Source organism: Anarrhichthys ocellatus, unplaced genomic scaffold (assembly GCF_004355925.1).
Source record: "Anarrhichthys ocellatus isolate YVR2014 unplaced genomic scaffold, GSC_Weel_1.0 scaffold52, whole genome shotgun sequence".
NCBI classification, from domain to species: Eukaryota; Metazoa; Chordata; class Actinopteri; order Perciformes; family Anarhichadidae; genus Anarrhichthys; species Anarrhichthys ocellatus.
The window spans coordinates 611,446-625,055 of record NW_022280082.1 but is presented as its reverse complement, the minus strand read 5'-3'; the positions used below and the strand labels follow the sequence as shown (position 1 = coordinate 625,055).

Sequence of the window (13,610 nt, the reverse complement as noted above, 5' to 3'; positions counted from 1 at the left end):
TTAAACGCTGTTTAACGACATGGCAACGCGTCATTCGCCATGAAAAATGAAGGTTATTTTTCTGTGACTTAGGATGCTCAACAAGCCTTGGAACTTTGCACAGGTGTCATAGGTGTAATGTTACGATGGAAATAAATATTTCATATTTTCAAATTTGGTAGGCACATGTATCACATGAAGACTTAAAAAAAAGTGTCTTGGGACCATGCTCTAAAATTAACGGGAAGTCGGCTAGTTTGATTTTTGTGTGAATTTTCCCATGACTTCTAGTCGCTATACTTTAACGAACTCCTCCTAGGGACGTTGTCAGATCCTTTTCAAATTTGGTCAGTATAATCTAAAGACCTTTGCTATTAAAAGTTACTCAAAGCTTTACGTTTGATGGAATGGCGTAGCCGTGGCGTGACGGCCATTTTACGTAATTCGCCGTTAAACAACAACCCGGATGTAACTCCACAAAACGCAGCCCGGCACTACGTTTGACCTACATGTATGAAATTTGGTAGGAACATGTATCACATGAAGACTTAAAAAAAAGTGTCTTGGGACCATGCTCTAAAATGAACAGGAAGTCGGCCATTTTGATTTTTGTGTGAATATTCCCATGATTTCTAGTCGCTATACTTTAACGAACTCCTCCTAGAGACTTTGTCAGATCCTTTTCAAATTTGGTCAGTATAATCTAAAGACCTTTGCTATTAAAAGTTACTCAAAGCTTTACGTTTGATAGAATGGCGTAGCCGTGACGTGGCGGCCATTGTAGGTGATTCGCTATTAAACAACAAGCTGATGTAACTCCACTGGACTTGCTCAAATGTGTCCCAAACTTGCCATATTTGATAACAGTCATGGCCTGAGGATGTCTACAAGCCAATTTTCACTCAAAGTCATAGCGCCACCTACTGGCAACAGGAAGACAGCGTTATGTGACAAACTGAATCCGATTTATATGACATTTACATGATGTGGTCTATACTTGATGTAGAGCAACACAATGTATGTTTGCACATGTTCTCTAGCGCCACAAAGTGGATACAGGAACTGGTGGAATATTTGCACTACATAATTTCCAGCGTCACACAGTCCAAGCATTAAAAATATGTCTAACTTGTGGGCACGCTGTCTGATGGTCGCAGATATTTATGGCCGCTTCTGCCGGCGTCCCGCCAGTACCCCCGAGACGCGGGAAGGTGCGAGCGCCCATTCATCGCTGCTCGCAGCTTTAATTTCTTATTGAACCTCTCTGTCTGCCCATTTTAACCGAACAGTGGATGAACTGACAGTCTAACTATTGTGAACAAAGAGGGCTCCATAGGATATTGTGGAACAGGACAAAATAGCTCTAATGGTTGCGGACTGTACTGATACAAGGTGTTCCAATGTAATAGTCTTTAGAAGATGGAACATCTTAAGCCATCTCCCAACCCATTGTGAGAAAAATAATGACTTGAAAGAAAAAGTCGTACAAGAAAGACACAAATCTTAACAATGCACACAAAATATGTGCTGTGCCCAAATGTACTCTGGACTGTAACTACTCTAAATCCAGTGTATATTCTCATATACAAGTATATGATGTGTGGATTCCCTTTGTGTGTAATTTCACAGGCTTCTGGTACATTACTTTCTACTTGGGTGGCTCATTGTGGAGAGAAAACATTGCACATTATAGGAAAAAAAGGCCTGAAGACAGTGAGACTTTAACAATAGGCCTGTACATAGACTGTTTATGTCTACAGAAATTAGAAAATGTGTAAGACACATTTTGCTTCTGTGTTTTCATGCAATCACACACGTAAAAGGATTATTCTTGTAATCAGTGTGCACATAATCAGAAGCAACCATACGGCAAACACCAGCTCTGCAATCACGTATCATAGTTATAATGTATATTGCTTTTATCTTTCTTTCCAGAGGTATTTTTTGGTGGGGACCAATCAGGCACAGACCAAACACAGAGTCCTGAAGATTGACCGCACAGAACCTAAGGACCTGGTCATTATTGATGATAAGGTAAGCGCTGACTTTCCACCAGAGTTGGTACAGTGCTAATGTATATTCTTATGTAATACAGTACAGCATGCTCGGATACAATTGTACAATCACTCAGCAATGTCCCAAGTGTATTATGGGTGACAGCTTAGCTGTGGAGTGCTGCGCGCGCCTCCCTTTTCTTCTCCGCTGCTCATTACCAGGATCTGGTACTGCAGATGCAAATTAGCTTAAGCTACAATCTGGTACAGTGCATCGAATGGAGACATTTATGTTTAAACTGTACATGGTCCCTTTTAGAAAGAAAAGAAAAAAAAAAAAAATCTATGAGCTTGGATTTCATTTTTTTGTGTTGTGGGTGATTATGATGTTTGTTATTATGTTGCATCCATGACTAAATATCCATCCCCCCACGCTCTCATTCCTGCAGATATTATACTGACTGCATTTTGCAGAAGAACTGCATTTAATTCCACCAAAAATCAAAAAACAAATACTGTAGAGATCTGTTTTCATACTGTAGCAGCTTAGTGCGTTTCTGACTTTTTTCTGTTGCACCTTTAGTGCAGAATTGAAGTTGTGAAATCTATGATATTGATGAAGAAGGTTCCGGTGAAGATAACTTGCATGCAAAGGTTGTTGGTCGGTTTGCATTTCTTTCAAAGCTTCTGTTAATTCATTACAATTATTCTCTTAATTTCCTCATTGAGGATCTTTAACCCTTTTGTAGAAAAAGGCTATTGATTAAACAAGGCCTGCATTCATTTGCATATTATTGCACAGAAACTCTATATAAGTCTCACTGGCTCTGAATTAAGTAGTCAATAATTAGCCCCCCCATAAGCAGCCCCTTTTCTTTTGAGAAAGAAATACATCATACACTGTTTTCTTCTTTTATTGCAAGGTAAAATGAACAGTTTGGAGATTCTGTACATAAATAAACAGCTTCTCACAGCTTTATTCATTTATATCTGTGTGTATTTGTCTGTAGCATGTGTACAACCAGCAAGAGGTCCGGGAGTTGCTGGGCCGCCTGGACCTGGGAAACCGCACCAAGATTGGCCAGAAGGGTTCCTCGGGCCTGTCCAGGGCTCTCTCAGCCTTTGGCATTGTGGGTAAGTAGAGTCCCTCCACTCTCTTCTTCACTGGCGTAGCAACAACCATTGTGGGGAGCGTGTAACTCATTGGTTCTACAGCTGTATATATTGACCTGGTTTTGCATATTACAGTAAGTGCATCGAGATGGAAAAACATCAAATAAAAGGAACACCTGGGAGTACATTGTAATAAAGTACAATACAGCCCCGCTAGCCCTGCAACTACCTTTGTGGAGCTTTTAATGTTACATTTTCAGGTTTCAAATCATGACCATCTGGTGTAATCAGATGCAAAAATAAGCTTCTTTTTTTTTTACATTTCTAATAATTTCCCATTCTTTTTGTCCAAAATCAGCAAAAAAATACATCGTAACAATATTGTTTGGGATAGTTTTCTTTAACTATAATACTATAATAGTGCCTATTAGAACTATTTTGTATTTTTTGTATTTTTCTGTTGATCAGTGTCAAAAAGCCTTCCTATTTAAAGGGGGCTGACACTATATTATTTAATATACAAACTACATTGTACTAAAAACTTATCTCAGCCCACAACACTTTTTAATTTCAACACTTCTATTAGTGGTGAAAAAAACGAGCAGGGAATATTATTAAAACTGCCAATAAATAATGATTTACTGTCTGGGAATTGGCAAACCGTTGAATCCCAGTGTATGAATCATTCTTGATTCATGTTGAGAGGAAGAATAGCTCATATCGTGTGTATCTGTGCGTTGGACATTGGCCTGCAGACCTAATTACAAAATAATAAAATAATGCTGACTCTTCTCTGGCCTTTAGTTAACCTAAGACTAATGTTGCACGGTGTATCGATACTAAAAAGGTACCGCGGTACCCGTACGTTAAAAACGATACGATTTTGCATATTTTTAGTATCGATACTTCATTAAAATAGCGCGCGATCAGAGCGCACTCACTCGCATTGACTGCAAGGGGGCAGGGCTGCCCAGCGCTCACACGCGCAACAGGCAGCGCTCACTCACAGCGAGTGATCGCAGGGGAGACATGGCATCAAGTTCAGGAGCTTTTGCCGACCGTCCTCGGCTTGTTGGGAAAAAAAGATGCCAGAAGTGAAATCTGGAAGTACTTTGGCTACATTGCAGACAGTGAAGGAAAGCCCACTGACATACAGAGACCCGTCTGCAAAACTTGTTTCAAAGCCACACAGACCAAGGGAGGCAACACGTCAAACGTGGCAAAGCACCTTTCAGACAGACACCCCGAACTTTTCAAAGCAAATGTAATTATAAACATGGACACCCCCAAGCTCACCCATATACAGCCTAACAGGAGTAGCCTTAGCCTAGTTTGAAGACAAGCCTATATGATCATGAGGTCACAATGCACACAAAAGTGTACTAAATGAAACACAATTGATGCAAAATGGCTACATGCTGGTGGAGTCTGAGGGTGGATCTTGAGCTAATTCTTTTTATTTGTAGTTAAGGAAAAATGATTATTCCATGAATTAAGATAAAATATGAAGTGAAAATATCAAAGTCACTATGCAAGTAAATTAAGCATTGTTTATCCACCCACTCCCACAGACAGTCAAAGTTTGAAAGCCAGCGGAAATATGAAAGAGAGAGGCTCAAAAGATGCGAAGAGGTTAAACATTAATATTAATGCCATTTGTTGAGTGTTCAAAAAGCTGAGCAGGAACAAGCTGGTAAAAAAGGGAACCATACAGATGTTTTATTTATTACTATTATAGATAAATATACCAGTATCGTATCGTATTTGTGGTATTGTATCGAATTCTGCTATCGTAAGTATCGGGTATCGTATCGAAGTCATAATTTTGGTATCGTGACAACCCTACCTAAGACATGGAAACACAGGTCACTCAAATTTTTTTCAGGTCAACTTGTTCTGTCGGCCTGCCCCATAAATCCAATCCAAGGTGTTGTGTTACATGAGAAGTTTGTGATACTGATCATCACACTTTGTATGTCCTCCGCCGGCGTTTGCACTCCAGTGGCTGCGCGGAAAGTAATTGCTGTGCCTGAACTGTGAGTTTCATGTATGCCCTGCATGACCAGTCCTCAAGTCATGACCTACATTTCATGTAACACACATTCTAATACACACAACAGAGGAGTGTTTGAATTTGTCCTCATAACTTGTCTCGGGGATTTAATCAGGACCCGTCATTATCGAGCCTTGATCATTCCCCAGTAATGTCTGTTTTTCTGTACTCTGGACAGGTCAATGATCGTAGATAATTTGTTTGTCATAGAAACGTTCATTTGTAAGAAAACAATTGCAGACACTTTGGAGTTCTGCATTTCTACAATACATGGTTAAATCATGACAATACGGTCTTTTCTCTTCTTTTAATACATTTTTGCACTTCTCCCCAAATAAGAATCCAATTTAAAACTACTAATGAACCAGGATCAAATGAAACCAAACCATAACCTCAACAAACCAACATTCTTTCAAACATGCTACTGCCTCAATCTCCTAAAATTACGCTGATTAAAAGACAGACTTGATGAGCTTTTGCAAAGGGGCTCTAAACTTTCACTTCTAACCGTCATGTCTCGGTAATACCAGCACGACCAAAACAAGATTAAAAAAGCTAATAATTAAAACAAAAATTACAAGATTACAAGTCTACAGCCATGCTAGCAGCTCTGTGAAGCTGCACTTAGACACAGTTCGGTTTGGGAGTAGATGCTAACTTTAACATGCTAACAAAGTCACAACACCAAAGCTAACATGCTAATGTTATGTTAGTTCAATGTTAAAACCATAAATATCAAATATAGTGGCGACTAGGGAGAAGTCAGGGTCTGTCTAAAATCAGTGGGGTTCTTCCTCTGCAGAGCATGAATGTAAAGAACATCATTTCAAATGGGAATTTATCCACTGCACCAAATTGGTTGACCGACTGACTAACTAACTCAACCATTGATCCATGCTACTAGTGTGGCTAAAAATACATCACAATTGCAACAGTCCTACTGTACATTCTACTTTCCAGTTCATCCAGTGTGTGTTTGTGTGTGGGGCTGTTACATTTCCATTTCTGGCAAAGAAAGGTGCTGGCAACTGTTAACTAATACTGGCAAGGCCCTTCCAGGCCACAATTGCAACACATCCAAGCTAATAGTCCTGCATCATCACTGAACTTGCAGATAGGGTCGGTCACACTGACACAAACAGATTATGACTTTGACATCTACTTGAATAAATAAGATGCTTTTTACCGCTGTTCCTACCGCTGAGCCACGATTTGCCAATTTCACTGTGTCATGTGGAATAAAAGAGTGTGTCGGCCATGTTGGGTTCAGTCTATCCAGAGAGACCCTTTGACTGGTGCCTTTTTAGTACTGTATATAATGACTACCATTGGTGTAAGTAGAATTGTAATCTCTTTCATTTGCCTGTTTTGTCAGTCTGACCCATCGCTACCAGAAAGCAACACAATGAACTAACTTAGGAATTGTCATTCTGCAAAACCCAGAGTGAAAGAACATTAAGTTTGCTCTCATTCAAGACATAGCTTGCAAGCTTAGTTGATTGTCATTGTGCTGTGAAAAATCCTCCTTAGTCTAGTGGTGCCTGCAAAGGAGGAATCCTTTTCACATTTGGATTGACTAATACTGAGGTTATTTAACAGATGTGTCAATGAAGTCAGAAAAGCATAAAGCAAAATGTTATAAGCCACACTAGGTGTTTTTTTTTAGAGAATTCAGCATGCTACTTTTCATTGTTCCCTATAAACTGCATGTTTTTTTCATAATTAAAACCATCATCAAAAAAGAAGTGTCGTCCTATATTTAATAAAAGTAGGACCATGCTACATTAGCCACTACTAGCATAACATACCAAGCTGTCTTCGACCCAACTGTTGTGGTTCAAGTTGCATTGTGGGTAACAAAGATGCCAGGTTCTGACAAGGAAGAAGAATAAAAGGAATTCTTCTGGTTCTTCTGCGTTGATTTTGATCCTTTGTTGAAACAGTCCATCGTGACTCTGTCAATGTTATATGAGTGCGATGCTAATTCAGTGTTCCAATAATTATAGAAAACCCAACATGAACCTCATTACAGCACAATGACACTGGAGCATCTGTGATTCTAAATAGTCTGAATGTACAAGCACTTATTCAGGTGCAAAATTGCATCTGTGGCACACAATTCATCCGCGAAGAGATTAGTCTTAGCAGTGATATAATGAAGCTGTGTCGCACAGCATGCACACTTAAACTACTGAACTTAATGGGGCATGATAACAGACCATTATAAAAAGCTATAATCACAGCCATTTATTATGTTTTGAATGTCAACAATAAGATAATAGCTCATCAAAAGCAGAAAGTACATCAGCGGTTATGTCTGACTTACTTTCTGGGTCAGATTTTAAGTCTGTAAAACTACATGGTCTGTACGTAAGCTAGTGAAGTATGGCACACAAACTCTCTCCATCCACCTCCTCAAGGTTGTTGGTATTTTCAAGGCTGTTGCTGATTCGCAGGCAACAGAAAGGTTGACCTAGAATTCAGCTTGCTTAGAGGCTTTCTTTCTTTCTTTCTGAACTTCAGTATGTCAGGGTTATGTTGGGAACAATGCTCCTTGAAAGAAACATTTGACTAGTTTATTCTAAAAGATTTTCTTTTCCACAGGGTTTGTACGTTTCCTCGAAGGGTACTACATTGTGTTGATCACCAAGCGTAGAAAGATGGCCGACATCGGTGGCCACTCCATCTACAAAATTGAAGACACCAGCATGATCTACATCCCCAATGACTCGGTCAGGGTTACACACCCCGATGAAGCAAGGTACCGCCTCGTTTCCCCACCTATAGCGGTGCAGTTTAAGATCTTGTGAATGGTCAAATGTTTTCATTTATACACTATCACCAGTCATTTGTAGGCATAATCGCACTCTCCAAAGTCAAGAAATGGTATTTTGATGAACATTGCATTAAATAGAAATTCTGACAATGTCAGAACTTTTAGGAATCAGTTTGTAACACTTTTTAAGGGAAAAGCACAGTTGCTATTTGCAACATACAGTCATTTTCATGTCTTTGCAATTGTGCGCGCGCTCGCATTTGTTCTCAAACACACACCATAGTCTTCACAGACAAGGACATTGGTATTGAAGATAAGCTTCAGACCTGAAACCCTTTACTTTAATCTGATGTTTTAAGCACTACCTTTTCATTAAATCTTACAAGGATGGTCCCAGTAACGTTTCCTTAAGACTTTAATGCCATTACATTAACTTAAAGGCAGCAGCAGAAAAAGGTCAAATTTACAGAGAGATTTACGACACGTACAGTAAGTGTGCTCGTAACATTACTGCTTTTTAAGATCTCTAATTCGTGTATTATGTCAATCTTCACAAATGTCCTGAAAGTTTGTTGCCGGATAGACTATTAATATTAAAGCTTAATGACTTTTTAATAAAATCCTCCTAGATATGTGCGGATCTTTCAGAACGTGGACTTATCCAGCAACTTTTACTTCAGGTAAGGCAAATCAAGATACCTCTTTTTGGTCACATCGTGTCTGACATGAAATACACTTGATGTTTCCAATTGTAGTTTGGCCAAATCTTGAATTCATCATGGGACAGTACGGGCTCTGTTTGTTTCACATGATCTTTCCTTTGTACCTTGCAGCTACAGCTATGACCTGAGCCATTCGCTGCAGTACAACCTGACTTTACTGCAGAGGCCTTTTGAACTGTGGTCGTCACCAACTTCCTCCACTGAGGAAGAGGTACAAAAACAGAGCAAGCATGACAGCTTTGACATCTTTGAAGATGAGGGTCTTCCTACGCAGGGTGAGAGCCTAATACAGTCCTTGTATACATTGTGTTTGTTCTATTGGCTGGAGGAGGCTTCACGTTGACTGTTTAACGCTTCCTCTGAACAGAAGCTGTCAGTCCTGCTGTGTGCTTAGTTCCGTTAGCTGTTAGCTCTGTTAGCCAAACACCTCTTTAGGACTCTGACAGCTCTGCTAACGGCTTAAAAGGTCTCCTACCGAGATGAGCACACGCACTCCGTTGAAGTCAAGCGATTGGTTCAATTTGTCATTCGCTAAGCAATAGTGGGAATCGAGAATGGGCTGCACACCCTGCTTATTGGCAGGGAGTTACACTCTCAAGTGGGGTCCAAATGCTCTTTGCTGATGCCTAGAAAAGTCCCAAACACAGCAAAATAGAAGAAAAGAGGAAATACAGGCAGAGGGCAAGGTCTCTGCAGATACAGACACCACCACTCACTTCTAGTGGGTCATTAGAACTGCAGGGATTGAGAGGGATAACTTTTGTATATATTGCTGTTAAGATATGAGATGACCTATATTGTGATAAATATTTGGCCATATAGCGCAGCCCTACCATTCATGCCCATAAAAAAAATGGAAAAACTGATATCTGCCACAGTCAAAGGTGTCAATCATCCATTATACTGCAGGTTTGCCTGTTTTGTCCAATAAAATATATTTAAAAATTAACTTTACTTTACCTTGGCTGATGTGTTCAGTTATTTTTGGCATGTTTATTGTAATTCAATAACATAAGCTCTTGTTCCACATCCTGCATCACCACAGTTTTCTTGTCCGTTTGTTGCTTTCTAACTGATTATTTGATCTGACCCCATTTTAGTAAAATGATCCGACGGTTTTATGTGTTCCCACTCTTCCGCCACAGTGGTTTACGGCCTCCAGAATGAGCCGTACTCCAAGTACGTGTGGAACGGGAAGCTGCTGGAACGAGTCAAGGACATAGTGCATCATGACTGGCTCATGTATATAATCCACGGCTTCTGTGGCCAGTCCAGTATCCTTTGAGAGTTGTCAAATCAGTTCCGTTCATGCATTGCAGAATTGTTTGGCTGTTGCTTTTATTAATTGATCCACTTGTTGCTTTTGGATTTAAAAAGAATGTCCCATACAAGCTGTGTAGTACCTTGTTGGGACATAACATCTGTCAGCATTGACTGATTTGTGATTACACACTAGCACAGTAGATGATACGTTATCTCTCCGAATGTTGTTCTTTGTCTGCACTCCCTCTCATCTCTCAGCTTCAGCATCACTTGTTGAACTGCGCTCGGCATCCATTGCAGCACGTGGAATGCACTGTGAGCGAGAGGGTGTGATTCACCAGTAAACTGCAGAAGCGATTCGTGTTTGTTTTAGGGCTTGAGCAAAAATGTATGGCAATCAAGCAATGGTTAAAAGGTATGTGAACACACTGGCGCTTGCATAATCACTCCATCTGTTATCTACAGGGAGAAGGCAGCAACATCGTTAATTATTTATGCCGCATGGCTTTTCTTTTTGAAGACAAATCCTATATTTTTTACATGTATACGTACATCTTCCTTTATGTTTGTTTGAATCCTTTTTTCGTCTTTAATTTCACTGCTACTGTAACTTTTTCTTAGTTTGTAGTTTTGACACAAGCTGCATACCAGGGATTAGCGTTAGACTCCACATGATTAATTTCCTCTGGGTTTTTTGAGAAGCTTTTGTAGTATTGATGCATGGGTAACTGCTGCGGAGTGGCTTAGGGCTAGAACTGAGTAAACAGTTTGATTTATTCGGGTAAAAGTCTGCCTTAGGTTCAGGTTTCCATCATTTCCCATCAATTCTCCTTTGCATGAATCGCATCATGCAGTGTAATTCATTTTGCCTTTCAGTCAAAACAAGTTACTCTTTTTCATCGGTAATTTATTTTCAATGAATTTATTATGATTTTGTGTTTTTTTAGTTGCAGTAGGCCTATAAACTAATCATCTACGGTGCACTTTACGGTCAGTGCTGCTATCAACACTGTTCTCACTCTTATCAGACACCGTGTTGCCAAGGAAACAATGTGTGAGCTCTTTGAGTTTAAACAATTCCTGAAACAGTTTGGCTTTCATTGCAGGTTTCTTTTTATCTGAGAGCATGAGAGGACGGATGGGTGCAATAAGAGACTCAACAGATGGAGTAAATGGAGAAATTCTGAGCATCGGGAGACACTGAAGCAGGCGGGAAATAAAAAAGGAAAGATTTGAAAACAAAAAGCAATAAGGGGGAAAGGTGGGACATTGCCAACGTGTAGAAACAGACTTCTCGAAAGTGGTTCGTCTAGGATGATGATATTAATAATATTGATAATATTTTCAATAGTGCATATGTTAAGTTTCTACTGATTTAAGATGCAAAATACATAATAATTTGTGAATGAGGCCCAATACAAGAGGTGGAAACTAAAACTACACTAAAGATACATTGATGTAAGTGTGTGTGATTGTGTGTTGTTGTCAGTGGTTATTATTCCTCCTCCTTAACCCACCAACTACAGAGCTTCTGATCTACGGCCGACCGGTTCACGTCACCCTCATTGCCAGGCGCTCCAGCAAATTTGCCGGGACCCGCTTCCTCAAAAGAGGAGCCAACTGCGAGGTACAGCTGTTGCCGAGGCAACGGGAAAAAAAATAGATAGCGGAGGCAAGGCTGGGGGGCCACCGGGATGATTGAGATGACTCACTGGGGGGGTTAATGTGACCCGCTGCCTCCTCCTACATTATGCATGAGTGTCTGTGGGGTGTGTGGGTGGGAGGTGGGAGAAACGTAGGAGCAAACATAGATGATCCTGCAATCCTGAGATCAGGTTGGACACAATTTACACAGTTACCTGCTGTTGTGGTCGTAAAAAGTAAAGTAGCTTTTATACAAAATTGGAATTTCGCTTCATCGTAGCATACTGTGTGATTGGCCTTTATCACGAGAGACTGTTTGACTTGTCACAGCAGGATAAGCACAGGTGTTAATATGAATTAATATAATTATTGTTTTATTGTTAATGGATTCGTTCCATTTAGGTCAGTACGTCATGTCATGTCTGAGTGCTTTATTAAAGTATTTTTCGTGTTGACCTTGATCACGTTGATCTGCTGGTGAACATGTGATCCTGAACAGCAACTGTTTCTGTTTCCATTATTTTCTATCGCCACCTCTAACCGGTGTTTGCTTATAAGCTGAAGTTCATTATTGTCCTTGAAAGAAGCAGTTAAGTACAATAGCGGTCAAGCTTTCGATTGTATCACTTGATCTTCAAACGATCAGGATTCAGATTGCCAATTCACCATTAAAAGAAAGTTTCTTGAACTGCTCAACAATTGGAAATCTAAGCATCTACAAAGCTTAGAGAATTTAGCAAGTCCCATCTTCTGATGAGGATCGAGTGATGTGATGGAAAGCTCCAGAACAGCTACGAAATGTACCTTTTTGGTGAGCTTGTCTTCTCAACCTTTGTGTTTTTCTATTATTTCCAGGGGGATGTGGCCAATGAGGTTGAGACAGAGCAGATCATCAATGACGCCTCAGTGATGTCTCTCACAGCAGGAAGTTACTCCTCATACGTCCAGGTGCGAGGTTCAGTCCCGCTCTACTGGTCCCAGGACATTTCCACCATGATGCCGAAACCCCCAATACGATGTAAGACTGCTGATGAACACTGGTTTTCTTACTTTGCACATCAACCGCTTCCTTGTTCTCCAGTATCAGAATATGGTATTACAGTGACTTTCAAAAGGAATCAATCCCCCTTGGTGTTTTCCTATTTTGTTCCATTACAACCTGGAATAAAAATTTCATTTGGATTTTTTGTGATGGACCTCCACAAAATAGTCAAAATTGCAAAAGCAAAATGAAAAAAAAAAAACTTCATAACTATCTGAATATAGTCCACCTGTGTGCAATATTAGTGTCACATGATCTAACGGAGAACCATTAAATCCGTTATTACAAAATGGAAAGAATATGGCACCACAACAAACCTGCCATGTCTCCCACATGCCTTTTTGGTGACTCCAGTTTTTAAATAGACGTTCTTTTTTTCATTTCACTTTACCAATTTTGACTATTTGATGTCGGTCCATCACATGAAATCCAAATAAAAAACATTTAAATTCCAGAATGAAATGCAACAAAATAGGAAAAACGCCAAGGGGGTGAACAATTGTGCACGGCACATTATATTATCTTCAAAAAAGTGTATCAAGGCTTGGATTGTAGATGGTCTTTTTACTGCTTAAGTTGCTCAACATCTGCTTTATCGTGGAAAAGGCAGAGATTTGGCAAAGCTTCCCAGGCTGTAATGGAAGATCTTTCTCATATCCACTTCGTCCTGATACATAAAGACAGATAACAAATTACGATATAAGTATATTCTCTTTTACAGTACCACAATAGTTATTTAACTATTTATGTTTATAATGCTCCATATATTCATTATAACAGCTGTCCAGGACCAGAAATAACTCGGTGGGGAGAGAGGAAGAATGTAATTGGAAAGACTGCATTCAAATAAGAGTGGCTTTGTACAAGGGCCATTCCTCACAGATAAAAAGAAAAAAGAATGAAATGGGTGAAGACAGGACACCCCCCCTCTTGGTTCCCATCTCTTGTCTCATTATGAGGAGGATAAAAACCCAAATCCAGGGCCAGAGGGAGCTGATCAGGTCCCTGAGACTGATGACATTGG

The 13,610-nt window shown here is 39.9% G+C and overlaps 1 protein-coding gene across 2 annotated transcripts in view; it reads left to right on the top strand.

Annotated features, from left to right (window-relative positions):
• fig4a (FIG4 phosphoinositide 5-phosphatase a) overlaps positions 1-13,610 on the top strand; it is a 42,829-nt gene that overhangs the window by 1,657 nt on the left and 27,562 nt on the right. The window contains exons 3-10 of one of the 2 annotated variants that reach the window (XM_031870298.1): positions 1,915-2,013; positions 2,984-3,107; positions 7,744-7,900; positions 8,545-8,595; positions 8,749-8,912; positions 9,783-9,911; positions 11,427-11,527; positions 12,400-12,562. In XM_031870298.1, coding sequence (XP_031726158.1) covers positions 1,915-2,013; positions 2,984-3,107; positions 7,744-7,900; positions 8,545-8,595; positions 8,749-8,912; positions 9,783-9,911; positions 11,427-11,527; positions 12,400-12,562 — 988 coding nt within the window. Of the gene's footprint in view, positions 1-1,167; positions 2,014-2,983; positions 3,108-7,743; positions 7,901-8,544; positions 8,596-8,748; positions 8,913-9,782; positions 9,912-11,426; positions 11,528-12,399; positions 12,563-13,610 lie in introns of those variants that run through there. The other variant, XM_031870297.1, reaches the window with a different exon arrangement.